The 16,586-nt window shown below is 44.4% G+C and overlaps 4 protein-coding genes across 6 annotated transcripts in view; 2 read left to right on the plus strand and 2 right to left on the minus strand.

Annotated features, from left to right (window-relative positions):
• The window catches only part of LOC6541525 (E3 ubiquitin-protein ligase TRIM9), a 75,270-nt gene that overhangs the window by 30,655 nt on the left and 28,029 nt on the right, over positions 1-16,586 (minus strand). The gene's annotated exons all lie outside the window — the stretch shown is intronic.
• On the plus strand, positions 7,905-8,590 carry LOC6541495 (acylphosphatase-1). The gene is made up of 4 exons (XM_001969916.3): positions 7,905-8,126; positions 8,187-8,203; positions 8,257-8,366; positions 8,425-8,590. The coding sequence occupies exons 1-4, from the start codon at positions 7,994-7,996 to the stop codon at positions 8,537-8,539; spliced, it is 375 nt and encodes a 124-aa protein (XP_001969952.1). The 5' UTR covers positions 7,905-7,993; the 3' UTR covers positions 8,540-8,590.
• On the minus strand, positions 9,266-9,860 carry LOC6541557. Its single transcript, XM_001969917.3, has 2 exons — positions 9,686-9,860; positions 9,266-9,626 (listed from the first exon to the last, which is right to left on the minus strand). Exons 1-2 carry the CDS (start codon positions 9,700-9,702, stop codon positions 9,428-9,430), a joined length of 216 nt encoding a protein of 71 aa, XP_001969953.1. The 5' UTR covers positions 9,703-9,860; the 3' UTR covers positions 9,266-9,427.
• LOC6541102 lies at positions 11,719-13,444 on the plus strand. 2 transcript variants are annotated; one of them, XM_026978577.1, is made up of 2 exons: positions 11,719-12,579; positions 12,636-13,444. In XM_026978577.1, exons 1-2 carry the CDS (start codon positions 11,783-11,785, stop codon positions 12,940-12,942), a joined length of 1,104 nt encoding a protein of 367 aa, XP_026834378.1. In that variant the 5' UTR covers positions 11,719-11,782; the 3' UTR covers positions 12,943-13,444. The 2 variants fall into 2 exon arrangements, with proteins under 2 accessions (XP_026834378.1, XP_026834379.1); XM_026978578.1 differs by having other exon boundaries at positions 12,639-13,444.

A 16,586-nucleotide genomic window follows, 5' to 3' on the forward strand; every position in this document is an offset into this window, starting at 1 on the left:
CTCCACCAGCTCCGCGAGACGAGGAGCATCCATGTGCCCCCCGTTGGCCCGGAAGCTCCATAGTTCATGGACCGGAAAATGAGGTTATGCTGCGACTGCAACTGCAACTGCGATGGCAACATGTTACTTCGGTCGATGTGTGTGCCTCCTGTGTGATTTATGAAGAGCAATTTTAATGACATTTGCTACGAGAGTATCGACACATATCGGTAATGTTCCTCGCCTGCTGGCGGGGAGTGGGTGCCCGGCTACAGCTCCTACGGATGCATTAAATGCAGCTGACGACTGGCTTTGGCCAGTCATGCGTGCCAGCAGGCCAGGGATCCCAGTAACCCAACAACCGGGGACTACCCAACCCACCTCACGACCATGTCGCCGCTGCTAGCTCTCAAAACCTCGAAAGAGCTGGACCTGGACACACCTCAAAGCGATGTCGATTTGAATGGGAGACCTACTCGTATCTGGGATGGACTCTATCCGCACGAATTAAATACCCTACTTACTTCCCAGCCCAAAGCTGCTGAATTTTAGCTCTCAGAGTGCCTGGAATTTATTACTATAAATTGAAACGTAATTTGTTTGAATTGTATAATTTATTTAAAGGAAACATTGCGCGGGAATAGCATTTGTCAGCTACTAAAAGTTAATTTTTCTATATTTATTCGCAGTATCTCCATATTTATGAGAATCTAATGGAGCGAAATCTGCAACATGCGCTTTCGAAAAAATCGCATAATTGTATCCATAAATTGTGACAGAAACTGATTTAAAAAAAGATGAATGAAATCAGTCTGCGATGCACCGATTTAAAATCGTTCCACATCGCTAGCCGCACCCAACCCACTGTGAATGAACATTGGGTGTCCAAAACACTTTGCATGAATAATCGCTGCTCATAAATTCGAGTGTGATATGCGGCAATTGACTCCTTTTGTTGCTGCAGTGATAAGCAATAGTTTATTGTGTTGCCTCGTTTTTTTATTGCACTTTTCAGTGGGTCACATGAATCAGTTTCTGATGATTGCCCAATGGCGAATCCACAGCCCCACAGCCAGCATAAAGTGCAAAATCATGGGGATTTTGGCAAATCTGGTATTTGTCTGTCGTTTGCCAAACGGGCAAACTTCTGCAGTTGCAATGCTTTATTTGACTCAGTGTGGTAAATAAATAACGAGCACTGTTGAGCCACATATATCCAAGTACATATACTTTTTATGGAAATTTACTGAATTTTCCATTTCAATTGCCTTTTGAGTGGAAAAATATGTAAATTTCGATGAAGCGCATGGACAATAGTCGAGGCTAGGCAATGCATGCCCATTGATGCGATGTGTGCAGTAAATTGCAGTTTGCCAAAAACATTTTTCCCATTCGCTCGCATTCGCCTTTGCCCCCACAAGTCACCATTTCCCCCCAGCTCGCCACTCGGTGAAATTTATGGCCAGCGGCTATTTTAATGTGTGGAAATGAGAACTTTCTTGATATACGACCAGCATGAACGGGGGCAGATATTATATTGACAGTAGCAAAAGCCCAACTTCCCAGTCCGGTTATTGGTTTCTACTTTGGCTGGAGTGGCCAACTCTGATGGCTACATTTAAAACAATAAATATCAAGCGTATTTTGATATACTTCCATATTCCAAAGGCTGCTTTTTTATGGGATACTCGCTCGCAACTTCTCCTAATCAGCCAGAAACAATTAATCGGGTCACATATCCATTTATCAGCTCTATTTAACAACCAAACTGCCAAGCTGCTTGTGTGCCAAAAAAAGATTTATATTGGCCATTTTCCAGACTCCTAGAAAAAAGGAGAAAGAGTCCAAGTGAAGGTCCCACCGAAGCAGTCTTATTTTTGGTCCTAGTGCTCCGCTCCTGCTGATTTCTTGCCGATGTGTTCTTTCACTAAACTCACTTAAATTCATGTTATTTCCGCATGTTTCACACCACTCACCTACCGCCCCTCGATTCCCTAGCTCCCAACTAATCCCCACATCGCGTTGATTTTTCCTTTGCTCACAATTTGCACTTCATGAATACCAGATAGGAGAAAACAGAAAAAGAAAAGGAGCCAAAGGGGATCCAGATCCAGCTGCTCCATTAGACAATTTCCCCGACTTCCTTCGAAGACTTCGTCGCCCCGCAAAATGTGTGTGCTGTTCCTCTGTGCGCCTGGAGTCAATTGAAGTGGAGGCCACATGAGGTTCCCTCCCAGCGAATTTTCGATTGATGCACAGAGTAAACTTCCGTCTTGCCATTGACCGTTTAATGTGCCCCGTTCCGGGAAAATGGTACACATGTGGCTAAAACTCACAAAACAAGTGCAATATCAAATTGGATATGAATACCAAAACTAATTTGAGGCCAGGAGGTTAGAAGCAGTGGGTTATGGCTGGTTTAATCTGCCCTGTGTGTAATTAAAGTTTATATATAATATATGTATTTAGCAACTTTTACTGACTGATATCCAGCTTCATATCATATTTACTCTACTTTACTCCCGAGTTGCACCAAATACTTGCCCGGAAATCCCCTCAAAACGCATCGTTTTGGAATACAAAGCCACAATAGCTGAATGCATAATGCAGCCATTTCATTAGTAGCTCATTGAGTTTGCCACAATGTTTATGCTCCGTTCCACTCCCATCGGCACTACAATTCGCTGGCCAGACATTTTCCCCAAATATTCACCACCACACATCATTACTGCTGCTCCAGCTCCACTTGTGCGCCACTTCATTAACAGATTTTCCATGGGGAGCCGCCAAGTTGGGCCGCAGAAAAGCCAGCGCCATTAAAACGCAGTGCCCATCGGAAGCGATCTGCAGTTGGCCATGGCAACAGCATCCGCAGCTGGCCGAAAATATTTAACCAATAATGCAATTTCGCTTGTGGCCAACAAACTTGCGCCCAGCTGGCGATTTGCACAGACAATAGATGAGTCCGAAAACGAAAAGGGATTCATTCCGGCTGGGGGATCCCCCCATGGCAATGGCAACAGTAGCTGCCTAGAGGGCCTATCAAATGGAGTTACGTCGATTGACCAGCCGGTGTCTATTGTGAACTGTACCCCTCTGTACATTTCAGTCCGTCAATTATTTTCCCCACCCAGTGGCAGTGATTCCGTTTGTTCAATAAACGCATAATTATGCGCAATAATTGCATTAGCAAATATGGGCATGAAATTAAAGGCCACAGAGTAATTAGGAATGCCATCATCATGTAATCGTCCTCAGTGGGGGACTGGCAAAGAGCTCCGAGCTCCTGCGTCTTGAGCCATTTAATTAGAGGCGTTAAGTTGGCTAATGAATGCGGCAATCGCATGCAGCTTCCAGTTGCTCACTCGAGGCCAAAACACTCGGATGCAGCTCATCCTGGCAGTCCCATCCTCACGTTTCAGCCTCAGTGAGTTGTGAATGCCGAATGCTGAATGGTGAATAGTGAGTATGCCGTCAGTTAGTCACTCGGTCTGCACATGCCGGATAAGTGAATAGCATTAAATAAACAAACTGGCGAACAGCACAACAACTGCCAAACAACAGCCGGCAGGAATAAAGGCTGCAAGGCTGCTACACTGCGGAGAAAATAGGAAAAATGTGGCAGCCAAAAGGACGAGCGAACAACAAGGCGGACACAGGATACTCTAATATACTATCACCTTCAAAGGCAGATCTATTATGCTCTCCAACTAAAAGTTTTATAACTGACAGATAGGCAAAATTGGTAAAAATATAATATAAACTTTAAGAAACATGTTTAGTTACGTTGCTTGAGAATCCTATTTGGAAAAGGACTTTCGCGTGGATATTATAATTCGAAAAAAGATGCGAATATATTTATAAAACAAACAATGGCTCGTTAGAACCCGATCAAAAATCATCGATGTGATAAGAGGAAACTCGAGCACACACCTCGTGGATGTGGTGTTCGAATGTTTTTCCCATTTCCTGAAAATCTTCTCCGGTTTCGGGATCCGATGCATTTGATAAGCGTCACGTAGCACACCCCAGAAACCATTCGGTACCATACCAAACCAATTTTTTCAGCTGTGAGTGGAAAACTGAGAACTGAAAGCCTGGCCAACCGATTGCCGAGTGCTTTATTATCCGTATAGCAGTGGGCCACAAGGATGCATTTGTTTGCCACTTACACACACAAAGGGATAGCGAAATGGCGGATCCACGTGGATGGAACGTACCTGCCAGGATGTGGAAGGATGCGGAGGGCATTAGTACGAAATCTTTGCAGAGCACACCTGAAAATTTCCCAACTCCCACTCCCCCGCCTGCAATTGCATTAGAATTTAAGATAAGTTCGAGGCAGCCAGGGAAACCGGAGTGCGAGTAATGGCAATGGGTTGGGGCAGTTCCGAAGTGGAAGTGGAAGTGGAAGTCTCCCGGATTGGGGGACTCGGCTTACAGGTTGCTCCTGCATCTGCTCCTGCCGCTTATTGTGTGTTGGACTTGGAGCCGAAGTGTGTGTGGGGCAACTTGTTTACCAAACTTTATTACAACTTGGCAAACAGTCGTCGCCTTTGTAGATGGCTCGAGTCGAGTTCTGTTGCTTTGTCTGCTAACTGATTGCAGTTACAATCAGTTTATTGTACGGGCCTGCTGGAGAATGGATTCGCCTGGACACACACATACACATGCAGCTTGTATCCTTGCATCCTGGCATCCTGGCATCCTCGTATCCTTGCAACAAGGCAAACAGCAGGAGCAAAGTGGAAAAAGGACTTTGTAGCCGGCAACAAGCTGCACAAGATGATGCCAGGTTCGGCACTTGAGAGCGGATAATTTGTAAATTATATAACTTGAAGTAGTAAAGTTTGGCGGCACCACACATACAAGCTGTATGGTAGGAATCTAGCCTTTTATGGATTATTTTAATTATAGGATTGCTCAGCAGTATGAAATACTTTTCCATTTTACGTTAGCCTTTCATGACGGAAAACGGATCATATGCAACTTGGGGTACATTTTCATTATTCACACGATGTTGTCACCCACAAAATTACTGAACCCTAAATCAAAAATCAATAGGGCCGCACCAGCAAAAAATGTCATAAGTGATTTCCTGTTCCGTTTCACGTTCAATCAAGCGTAAAATGATTTTGTAAAAATATTTACACAACTCGAGACCCGAAAAATCGAAGATATGAAAGTTATGTAGCCAGCGAAATATGAAAAATGAATGGGGAAAGCGGGAAAGTGGGGAAATGGGAAAAGCTAGTGGCTGAGCGGTGACAACTGTCCTACGTTTTTCTGAAGCCACTCAACCAAGTGGGCTTTCCATGTCTCCCAGCTCGGAGCGATCCGCTCGAATGCGTGGTCGTCGCCCACCGGGATGATGGTGTACATCAGTGTCAGATTAGGGCGTGGCCGGGGCAAAATCACAGACATAACCGCCACTCACACACACTTCTGGCTACATACATACTCGTATGTACGGGTAAGTGTGCGTGGATGGGTATGGGAGCATTTGGAGCTTCCTAAGAAGGCGCATAAATTCCAGACACTGCCGTCTTGGTGATTTGTGGTGCGGAGACCACATCAAACATGGCAGATTTTCACGGAATCGCCGGCTGGCGGGGCACGGAGTTTCTCAGACAGAGACTAAGTGTGGGTTAAGCACACTTGAAGTATGTGCACGCTTGGGTTAAGAAAAAGGATTTGCCAGCGCCCAAGGAGCTACTCCCTCCGTATCCAGCCGGATTTTTGTGTGGCTACACCGGAAAGTAATGGTCGCACTTTGGGAAGGCTGCATTAAACAGCTTTTTGTCGGCACCTTGCTTTTCTTGCTGTGTAAAAGCTGTGGAAAGAAAACCCCACCTCTGTTGGGTGGGCGGAAAATATGAAAAGTCGTCTTGCTGGGAAACTGAGTTGGGATCTCCTGCCAAGGTGAGGATTGTGGTCTCACTGCGGTCCTGAGGTCCTTGCGGCTTACGATGTTTGAAATACGTATATAAAGGCGTCGGCATGTGAATGCGATTTCCCGTAGTTTTGCTTTTTCACCTGCGACAGCCACGAGTAATGCAATTATATTGAGGCAGGTTTTCTGTCACAACTTTTTCACTTTTCCTGCACATATTTTTCCCCTTATCGCATTGCGGGCTGTGGGCTAAATGGATGAGCACAGGTAAACTATAGGAAAATCCATATTGCTATCAAAGAGTTTTCCCGTGGGGAAAGTGAAAACTTGGTCTCATCCCTTTCTCCGGCTGTCTCGATTTGCCGCCTCAAATCCCAGTAATTTACGGCAACAGGCAGCCCGGGTAATTGCCAAAGTTTATTAACGGAAACAAAAACGGAGCCCGGGTGAGAGCACAAAGGACCAAACTGCAGGCGGATTCGGAAGATGGAGTTTCGGTGAATTCGGCGCGTCCATGAATATGAAATGAAGTCAAAAGCCCACGACGATACCCAGACAGAGAGATTCCCTGTGGGAGGCGAGGCTTACGATGTCCACGGAGTGAAGTTGGCGGGTCATAAACAACAATTTATAAGCATTAATGAAAATTGGTTGAGAACTCGAGGGCGGCGGAAAGAAGTTGGCCGGCGCACTGCGGCTTTTTTAGAGCGACTTGCAAATAAATTAACTGCCAACCAGGCGAATGCAAATTAAGAGCGTTGTTTACACCTCGGATTGGTCCGTCCCACCTGGCTGCCCCTTTTTTTGGCCATTAAATTTATGCCTCACACGGGAATTACCTTGCGACAGTTCGTAAATCCTGCTCCTTTCCACCCATCACGGCTCTGCCAAATTTGTCCTTTCGCTTTCGACAAATGCATATGGAAATTTTATGCAAATTTCCATTGTGTCAGCAATTTGTAACGAATTTGCGCTGTGAAATGGCTCGAAAAAGCCGCCGCAGGCTGGAAAATTTAATTTGCCCTGTGCGGTAGGTAAATCAAATTGCATAAACGTCAATTTGCTAATCCAATATTTGAGCCACAAGTTTGGGAAGCTCTGCGGCTTTTCGAGTGCCGCTCTTCAATTTCAACTGCCGCAACTGGCGCAACTGGAGCACTTTAAGTGGCGGGTGAAAAGTTTCCCAGCTACAGCACTATAGTGCAACTGAAGCTGACAAAATATTTTCTGATTACTTTCCCACATTGGCAACACTTCAAAATGTCCCCAAAGAGCTGACAGCGCAGCAGCAGAAAACGACGACGAATATTTTCAAAATAAATGTTATTGTAACAAAAGTTGCCTGCTTGCTTGCGCCTGCAACTGATAAAGAACGAGTAGCAAGGACATCCTTGTGGGACATCCTGTTGATGCACTTTGCTGATGGCCGAGGAGAACTTGGTCAGCGTCAATTACTCGGATCCTCTCGGTCGGTTCCTGGCCGTGACTGGGCCGCATTTGGATACTGGCGGCTGGAGAGCCCAGAACTTAGGGCATCATCATAATCAACAGTCAACAAAAAGAACGAACGACCAACACGTGACTACACCACAAAACTCTCAGGAATATAAAAGTTTTCCCCCAAATGAGCTGCTGGCATTCTGCTGTTTCCATTTTATTTTTTTCGATAGCTGTCTGCACTTAATGGAAAATGTCAGTTCGCCTCCGGCGTCAAACGTTTTATTGAAGTTTTCAACGAGGCGGCGAACCCGACGAACTCAGTGCGTCATCTGCTCCTTTGGCCACCTTTCGCATTTTTCCCGCTCCTCCATCTCTGGATGGAGTCCTTCCGTCAGACTTAACGAACCGGAAGTGGTTAAGGGAAAGGTCTTCTCCTTCAGCAGGCAAGTGTTTAAGCACTCGGCGATATGATGGAGAGACCCGCGATGCCAAATGAGCGTGAAAAATTGTTACTCCTAATGGAAGACAAGCTCGAAAGGCTGTAAATATAGTTTTAGGATTCGACTAAACTGACCACAATATAGCGTTGAAATAGTATTCACCCAGCAGTTCAACTATTTTATCTAGACAGTCATTGATAGCATTCGCTTGACCTAGAAAGTATAGCAAATTTGTTTGAAAATGAGCAGTCAAATTAAAAAGTCAAAGACGACCACCAAGAAATTGGTGAAATCACCTCCAAAAAGTGCACCAAAATCCGCGGCAGAGAATCAAATTTTTAGCTGCCAATTCGAAGTGTTCGGTCATGTGCAAGGTAACCACAAGCCAAATTAGCCAGCTATCCCATGTTCTAATTAAATACTCCCCTTTTCAGGTGTCTTCTTTCGCAAGGTAGGTGCTTCATCTATGGTTGTTTTCCAATATTTAGATTATTCAACATCCAGCACACCCAAAAAAAGGCCAATGAGTTGGGCATAACTGGCTGGTGCATGAACACAACTCAGGGAACGGTTCAGGGTATGCTCGAAGGATCCTTGGATCAAGTGGCTGATATGTGAGCTAAATCTTAGGAAGGGTATTCTGTTTTATAGTAAAACATTTCGGTTTCCTAGGAAATACTGGCTGCAGCACAAGGGAAGTCCTCGCTCGGTCATCGAAAAGGCTGTATTCTCCGAGAATGAAGCGCTGCCCATAAACAACTTCAAGATGTTCTCGATTCGTCGCTAGGGATTATTTTACGCTAAAATGTGGTTATTAACTTTATAAAGTTGAAATTAAGTTGTGAGTTCTACTAAAACGTGAGGATCGCTTTGAGCACGACATGAAAATGTGGTTCTAGATGTGGTGTGGCCAAAAGTTGTCCATTCTCTTGGGATCTCTATTTGCTAGCCAATTAGGAAGGCCATAGGCCATCGCAAATTGCCTTTCTAACGTTTTGCCATGCCAACTTTTACACCGATGCCACGCCAATTGTCAAAACAATTTCAATTTGTATTTTCAGCCATCAAACCGCCGGTGTTTTCGACTCCAAAATGGGCAAAGTTGCGACTCGCTTCTGCCAATTTCGCGACAAATATTGTGCATCCCGAAAAAGGCAAAGTAAATTTACATAAATAAATAAAAGTTGGTTGAGTTCACAAATGGTAACAGTTGGCGCCTGATGGCAATTAAAAGCCTCTGCGCCACTCTCAACGGCTTGTTTTGTATTTTGTTTATCTTTTCCACGGGGGGGATGCTAAAAAAACGACTCCTCTGGATGCCACTGTTATTTATTTGGATTGTTTTGTGTGTCTGGCACTTTATTATAAACTGTTGAAACCGCAAAAAGTGCACTGGCTAAACAAAATTGTTTTCGTTGTCCAATTGCCAGTGTCGCAAAAATGGCCAGTTATTTATTTTAACCGTACTTTTTACTCTTTTCCCTTCATATTTTACGTGGCTAAAATATGAATTTATTATGAGGAAAACAGCGGTTTTATAAAAACCATTTAATTATAATTTAATTCTTTTTTAAATAGGACCGAAAAAACAGGAGAAGTGAACGCGCAACTTCTTCCTGACTGCTAAAACGTAAACTCTTCTGCCGAAAAATATCCTGAACATGGATTTACATATTCAGGATTTTGGACACCTGCCCCCGTCCTGCTCCTGAAGTCTTCGACTACTGGCCCTCGCAATCTCCTTGGGATTTTTGCCATCACGGGCCAACTCCCGGCTCAATAACCGTCTATAGAGGAGCATCTTGCGCTTGGTTTCCGGCGTTCCCATGGCGGTGCTGAACTGCATCACGGGATGTCGGCTTCGGGACGAGGATCTTCACACGAAAAATAGGATAGGAATAGTGGAGGAGTTCAGGGCCTGCTGGTAACTTACGCCTTATTGTCGGACATTTTGGCTTTATCAAATTTCAAAGTCCAGCCAAGAGCTTACGTTAGAATTTCGTTGGAATTTGGAAAACTAAAATGAGGGCTTTGTCGAAATTTTTACTAATGCGGTGATAGCATTATAGTGGACTGCTAGATCCCTAACTCTCACATAAATGATACATCCGAAACAGATATTTAAAGGAACATAATTCTGAGGAGAATAGTTCCTTTAAGGGAAGCAGCCGGCCGACTTTTCCTGCATTTTTCAGCATAGCAGTGGCCCAGTTGGCCAAATTAAGTCATTAAGTGCCACCGACTTCTGAATGCAGCAAGCCAAACGACAGCAAGGCACGCAAACAGATAAAAATTATGGAGCAGGGGTTACAGAAACATGAATTCTCTGGGAGTGGAACTGCTAAAAGCCGGATTCGGTAGCGCCGATAATCAATTCCGTTTCCGGCTGACAGTTTGCCGCATCGTGCGTGACCCTAAATATGGATAAACAGCACCAGAAAAATAACAATAATAATAATTGTAATAATTTCGTGGGCCCCCAGAGTTGGGGCGTCGACAGGCAAGGGGCGTGGCACGTGCGGCGCAGTTACCGGGTTTTTAAAACTTTTGGTTCGCGTGCTCGCATGTCGAAAAACGGTTGGAAAAGCCGGTCTATTAGCCGCCAAAGAGCGTTGATAACGAGTTCATTGACGAGTTCATTGGCACATTGATTCACATTGATTTTGTAGCGCTGCATTCGAGGGGGTTTTTGCCCCAAATGCGGTTAGTGCGGCTGCTTAAATGTGCATGCTCATCGCTGAGCAAAAAGTCCAAAAATAAAGCTGAAAAAACAGCGCCGAAGGATAAGCCAACAGTTAGCTAGCGTATATCCAAATTAGAAGAATATAAAAAAAAATTAAAATACAAAAAAAATTTGATTAAACAAATATAGTTCTAAAAAAAATTGTTTGTTCAATCTATACACAGTTGTAGCAAATATCAACCCTACTGTTACCAATCCTGGCTGCAGCGGCTGATTAGCCATGCAGACCATGTTCCTTCGAGCCATTCTAAGCCACATAAGGCCCCGAATCTGCCAGCTGACTGTATTCCAAATCTCAGACCACAGACAATCGCACCAGACGGATACGTGGGGCGAAAATGCCGCATCACCAGGAGCTGCAGGAGTAGTAGCATTTGAAACCCCCAATTTCCCTGCCCTCCAGTTGTCTAGACGCAAAACCCATTTCTATGCCACCGAAAAAAATTGTTCTCGTTGCGCAAATGTTGCATTATAGACTAGAGAGCCATGAGGAAGCAAGTGTGGCAGATGAGGACGGGGGCTTCGAGCTTAGATATGGGAACAGCCGTTACCAAGGAAGGAAACTTATTAAAATTTTACAGCCCCAATTTCAGCTGTCAGAAATGAAGTTGTCCCAGCCTCCTTAGCTCGAATTTATGTGGTAAGGTATTCGATTTTTCGCTCCTCCTAAAATTACATTTAATTTTTTGAAGAAAACATGTGTTTTCAGCATTCTTCAAAAGCATTTATCACAATTTACTGAACACTTTTGAGCACATTTGTGGCATTGCATGCCGCGGCCTCGTGTTGCGTGGCAATTTGATGAATGTGCTCCTTGATTAACCCTGATCCGGGGTCAAACCTCCTCGAACCGGGCTGGAAAATCAGTTTTAAGACCTTTGCATGCAGCTGGAAAATTTCAGAGGCAAGCAAAGTTTGCATAATAAATGAAGGCGATAAGAATGCTGTCCGGTTTGTTTATGTTTATGTTTCTTGCCTTTTATTTTTATGGAATACCTAGGGGCGTTCGAAAGGAAACTTTTGCGGGTGGCAAATACTTTTTGCGCTCGAATCGGATCCCAAATGCCTCGAGCTGAGGCCACAGTTGCCTAGGCTTTGAAGATTTCCGCTCAGAATGCCTTTTGTTTCACTGCTATCGGAAAGAGTCAAGGGTCGAATTGGCCTTTGAACTTTTGTTAAAGCTGCCGAACGGAGTTTCAGCCAGTTAGTCAAATAATGTGAAACAAGTCGGGTCAATTTTTCCGTACACAAAACAAAACACCGAGACTCCAATTTTCGACCTGCAAAATGGAAGAGACCGAAGTTCTGGAAAATCAAAATGTGCCACAAACAGACAAGATGAAACCAGCAAGTGCACACTGTGAACACAACGAGCTGTACATCTTGGATTACTCACATTCTACAGATGCCAAGGAATCACTTGGCCAAATAAGTCTTGAGCAAAAGAATATCAATGCGGTCAGGAATCTCAAGAAACAGCAATCACATGTGCACGTTTTGGGAGAAAGTCGAGCACAGCTAAAACAACCGGAAAATACAGACGAAAATACGAAACCCGCAGAAACTGAACAGAAGATGGACATTTCCACAAACGAGCAAGAAAATAAGGATATTGTTTTAACTAATTCTTCAGAATCAAAGGAACAGTGCCAAGAAGATAGAACGTTGACCATGGAGAACGCCCGAAAATCATACCAGTTAATTGCAGAAGAATCGTTTCCTAGCCCCAAAGAAGCAAGGATGAAGGAAGAACTTCAAGAGTCCAAGGAACCAGACACCCACACGAAATCCGAACAGGTGAGAATCGATGAACTGGATCAAATGGCGGCAAGTACTTCATCAGCAACTCAGGAGCCGAAAATGGAAAAGCCAAACGAAATAACGCCTGGTAAAGGTGACAATATTGACCCCAGGGATAAGATCAGGGAGGAGATTGAAGAGTATTTTAGAGGCATTCAGGCGCTGGAGGTCAAGACACTAGGCGCCGAGCTGAATGCTAGGGAAGCTGAGACAATTTTAAGAGCGGAGCAGCAAAGGAAAACCTGGAAGGGAATGCTGCTAGCGATGACCCTATCCAGCTCTGCGTAAGAAGTGTATGCCATATGGTATAACGATCAGCTAATATTTCTATAATTTACAGCAGCTCTTCAGGAAAGCCACCTAAAACCGCCGCACAAGCCATTCTGCAGCGCACAGCCAAGGCGGAGTTCAAAAGGAAAATGTACGTCCTTAAAGAAAACTACAACTATCGATTGGAGCTGATAAAGCAGCTGAAAAACGACTTGAAAAACAACTACAAAAGCGAGGCCCAGCAACTGCATATCGACTACCACTCCATCAAGAACCAGACTCCAAACAGCTCCACTTCAAACGAGATGCCTACACCCAACACTGAACAAGAAGAGGTTTCGGCAATAGAAATAAGTGGATCCACCCGCCAAACATAGGATACTTTCACACCATCAGTTACTAGATAGTTGCTACATCTAGAGCTAAAACCTAGCTGAAGACACCAAGTTTATAGGACGCACCTCCATTCTTGCATTATCCACTAAAATTTTTGCAAGTCGAACTGCTGCCACATTATGCTCACAGTACTCAGTACGAACACACTACTCCATTTTCAATAATATCCACAAGTCAGGCTGGAAAATAGACGGTTTCAGGAACTAGTGGATGTAACCTAGAACCATTGCCCCAAAATCCAAGGCGGGAGGCAATGGGACTGTACCTCTTGCATTCATTGTGTGCACTTGCTTCTTTGCATCTTGAAGAAGTGCATCCGTATCTGTATCTCATTTGCTGAGTTTCGACGGTACAGTCATCACTCTGAACGCCCCGCAGTATGCAACAGTATTTTTTGCTTTGTACATCCCACGAACCTTAAATTTGCGCCACTTCTGTTTTGCATGTCGAAATAAAAGCAAAGACAATGAGAATTGACCCAAATACCTGGCTCTATTGTAATTTTGCTCCTTTGGTATTGTAATTTATGGACTGCGAAAGTAGGGTGGGGCTTTTTTGGGGTCGCAGCCGCCGAGGGAAAAGTGGAGCAGCGAAGTGAACAAAAGGTGTCCCTTGGTATCCAGTTCATATTGTTACACTGGCTTTAAAATTGAATTCTGCAGGAAAGTTAACCGCTGATACTGGGAATTGGATGGGTATCTTTGGGATATATAGTACAACTGCGCGCGTAGCATGCGCTTTAACACAACGATTTTTCCGCTTAAGGAAAACTTTAAACTTTCCAAATACCAGAGTTGATCACCATGGTGGTGAGTGGGAAGAGCTCCACGGGAGGCTAATCCGTTCAAAGCTGCCAAAAATCTGCGCCGTTTTCCTTCCGTGTGACGCACAAAATGTGGATGGTCCGGATGGGAAGGGGCTGGGCTCAAAGTGGCGGACGGACACTCGTGGCTGGCGCTTAGCAACAGACAGACAAAGCTGTAGGCCTAAGCCGACGGGGCACGCCCCCTTCCTACCAATCCGCCCCCTGCGGCGGCTTACAACAAAGCAAAATGGTAAATAAAGGCCGAAAGCGATGACAGCGGGCGTTGAAATGGAAATCAAAATCCGACTCCCATCCCGTAATCAAAGTAAATCAATGCGCGACTATAGCTCGACCCCTCTAAAAATTGATAAAAATTCGAAATTGAAAATTTACTTTGGCAATTTGGATTGCAGCACCGTTCCGACAATGAAATATGTCAATTTCAATTATGCCCTTCGCCGCGGGCCAAAAAGTACTCGAATCCGAATTTATTTCAGCATTTCAACAAATGTGTCAATTTCCCCGTAAAGCTCTATCGATTGCAGAGTTGGCAACGCCTTGAATCGCCTTCGATTGTGCCATCCGCATCCACATTCTCTGGGGGGATTGATTGTCTACAGGGTAATTATAGTTGTTAGGGCTCAAATGTTGGCTCGCAATTTGCTGACAGTTGTCTGACGCCCGAGGCCTTTCGATGGAAAAAAGCCAATCAATCGAATGTAACCCCTTCTACTTTCACTTAAGAGTGTACGAGGTTCAGTAAAATAAACTAAACATGGCTTAAATCCTGCTTTTAATCAAAGAACTATATAAATCTTTAGGAGAATGAAGTCGAGGCACCAAGCTGAAGACCTAGGAACTTAACCACTGTAGAGTTTTATTTTACTAAAGGGAAATACTAAACAAACTTAAATTCCGCTTTAAATACTTTTTCATCGTTTTTCCAAGCCTTAAATGTTTATAAACTGTAAATTAAAAATTCTGCATAACTAGTTTGTGTAAACACGTTGTGATGCTCCGCTGCCAAGCGGAAACATAAGTGGCATGTGCGAAACTTTGCACAAATCACGTAGAAAACTTTGCGCGAGTCTCATCAATTTCGCAGGTCTGCCGTGAGATTTCCTGTAATATAAACTGCAGGGGAGGAGGGCCGCATCAATGGGAACCATCAAAGGGCCATAAAACTTTCGCCCAACACTTTGCAGACAGGAAATATGACAGCCCCGCACAATAAAACGAGCTGCCGGTCATTTGCCAATGTCTAGCTGACTGAATGACTGAATGGCTAGCTGACTAGATGAATGAATAACTGACGGACTGACGGACTGACTGACTGACTGGCTGGCTGGCCATCGCTGTGTCCACCAGATTGATTTGCAAGTGGTTGGAGGGCAGAGCCGGGATTGAAATTGAACTTGAAAAGTGCACAGCAGACAGGCGGCATCGCAATGACAATGACAAGGCTCTCACGATTACACAAAAGCCAGCCAAGGCATCCATCGGCAGCAGGAGAAAATAAAATGCCACGACTCGGGACTGCGACTGCCTGTTGTCGATATGATCTCGTCATTATGTCGCCAAAGGCAGACACCAAAGTCCCGGGATCCAGGGGTTCCAGGGGATCCAGGGGGAACCTGGCGGATCTCGGGGGCAAAGACGTCTGCAAGTTGCGTCGTGTGGGCGACACTTTTATGTGAAATTGATGATGATTGAAAGCTGCATCGGTTGGAAAGGCGAGGAATTATTAGACATGACAGCGTGATGCTCACGACATTTGCGGATAACAGATACATTTATATCTATGGCTGCACTTCAACACTTTTTGTGTTTTTTATGCTTACAATAAAAGTTTTGATAAAATGTACATAAATAATATTGAAGAAGATTGTTGAACAGAAATGTATCATAAGAAAAACCGATATTACCTACGTTATTTTAGATTAATCCATTAAATATGCATAATTCCCGACTTTTGCCCATCACCGAAGTACATTGAGCAGAAGTATATACAGAAGTATAGATACATATCTAGAACACTAGCGCATCTCTTGCTGTCATCTTGTGCCACCCGCTCGCTGATGTCGGCATACGAATTAAACAATTAAAAGGAAAACAGGCTGTGTTGTATCCCCACTTCGGAGCTCCGCAGAGGCCCCACACCATCCCATACTCCATCCCATACTCCCATTTAAGGCTGGCCACAGATTTTTATGGCGCCACGATGTTCTTTAAGATATATGTGTCAAAACTACTTGTGTGCCATCGTAAATTTAATTCATAGGCGTCTGCGTCACCAGCTGATGATTGTCCTCATCATGATGATGATCATCCCAATCGCAATCAGAATGCCAATCGTGTGGGACTTGGAGGGGAGTGCTCATTGCATTTTTATCACTTACGCGAAATTGGTTTTTATGTGCCGGGAGTCTCATGTGCGCCTATTAAATGGAAACGCTGCCTCCAATTCCTTCGGCGACCGCACTCGACATCAATTCCACATATCACAACTACCATAAGTAAGTGGAGGGAGACACGCAGTACGTATACGCAGCGTTGGCCGGGAAGACAGTTAAATAAAATGCTCCGCTGGCCGTTTAAGCGATGGCAATCAGCCGAATAGTCAAGTGATATATGGCAGAGCACTTTCAGCCACCGGAGAACTAGGAGGCCTACGCAGGAGACTACTCTGCTTAGGGTCTCTTGTCATTGTTTTATTGATTTATAGGTAAGTAACAGCCAGTGGTTGGGTTGTGCCACTTGAGACATTTCAACTTACGCACTTAATTTGGGACTTGAATGGATGAAATCGTTGGAATATTA

This window comes from Drosophila erecta, unplaced genomic scaffold (assembly GCF_003286155.1).
Source record: "Drosophila erecta strain 14021-0224.00,06,07 unplaced genomic scaffold, DereRS2 tig00000055-arrow-pilon, whole genome shotgun sequence".
Classification (NCBI taxonomy): domain Eukaryota; kingdom Metazoa; phylum Arthropoda; class Insecta; order Diptera; family Drosophilidae; genus Drosophila; species Drosophila erecta.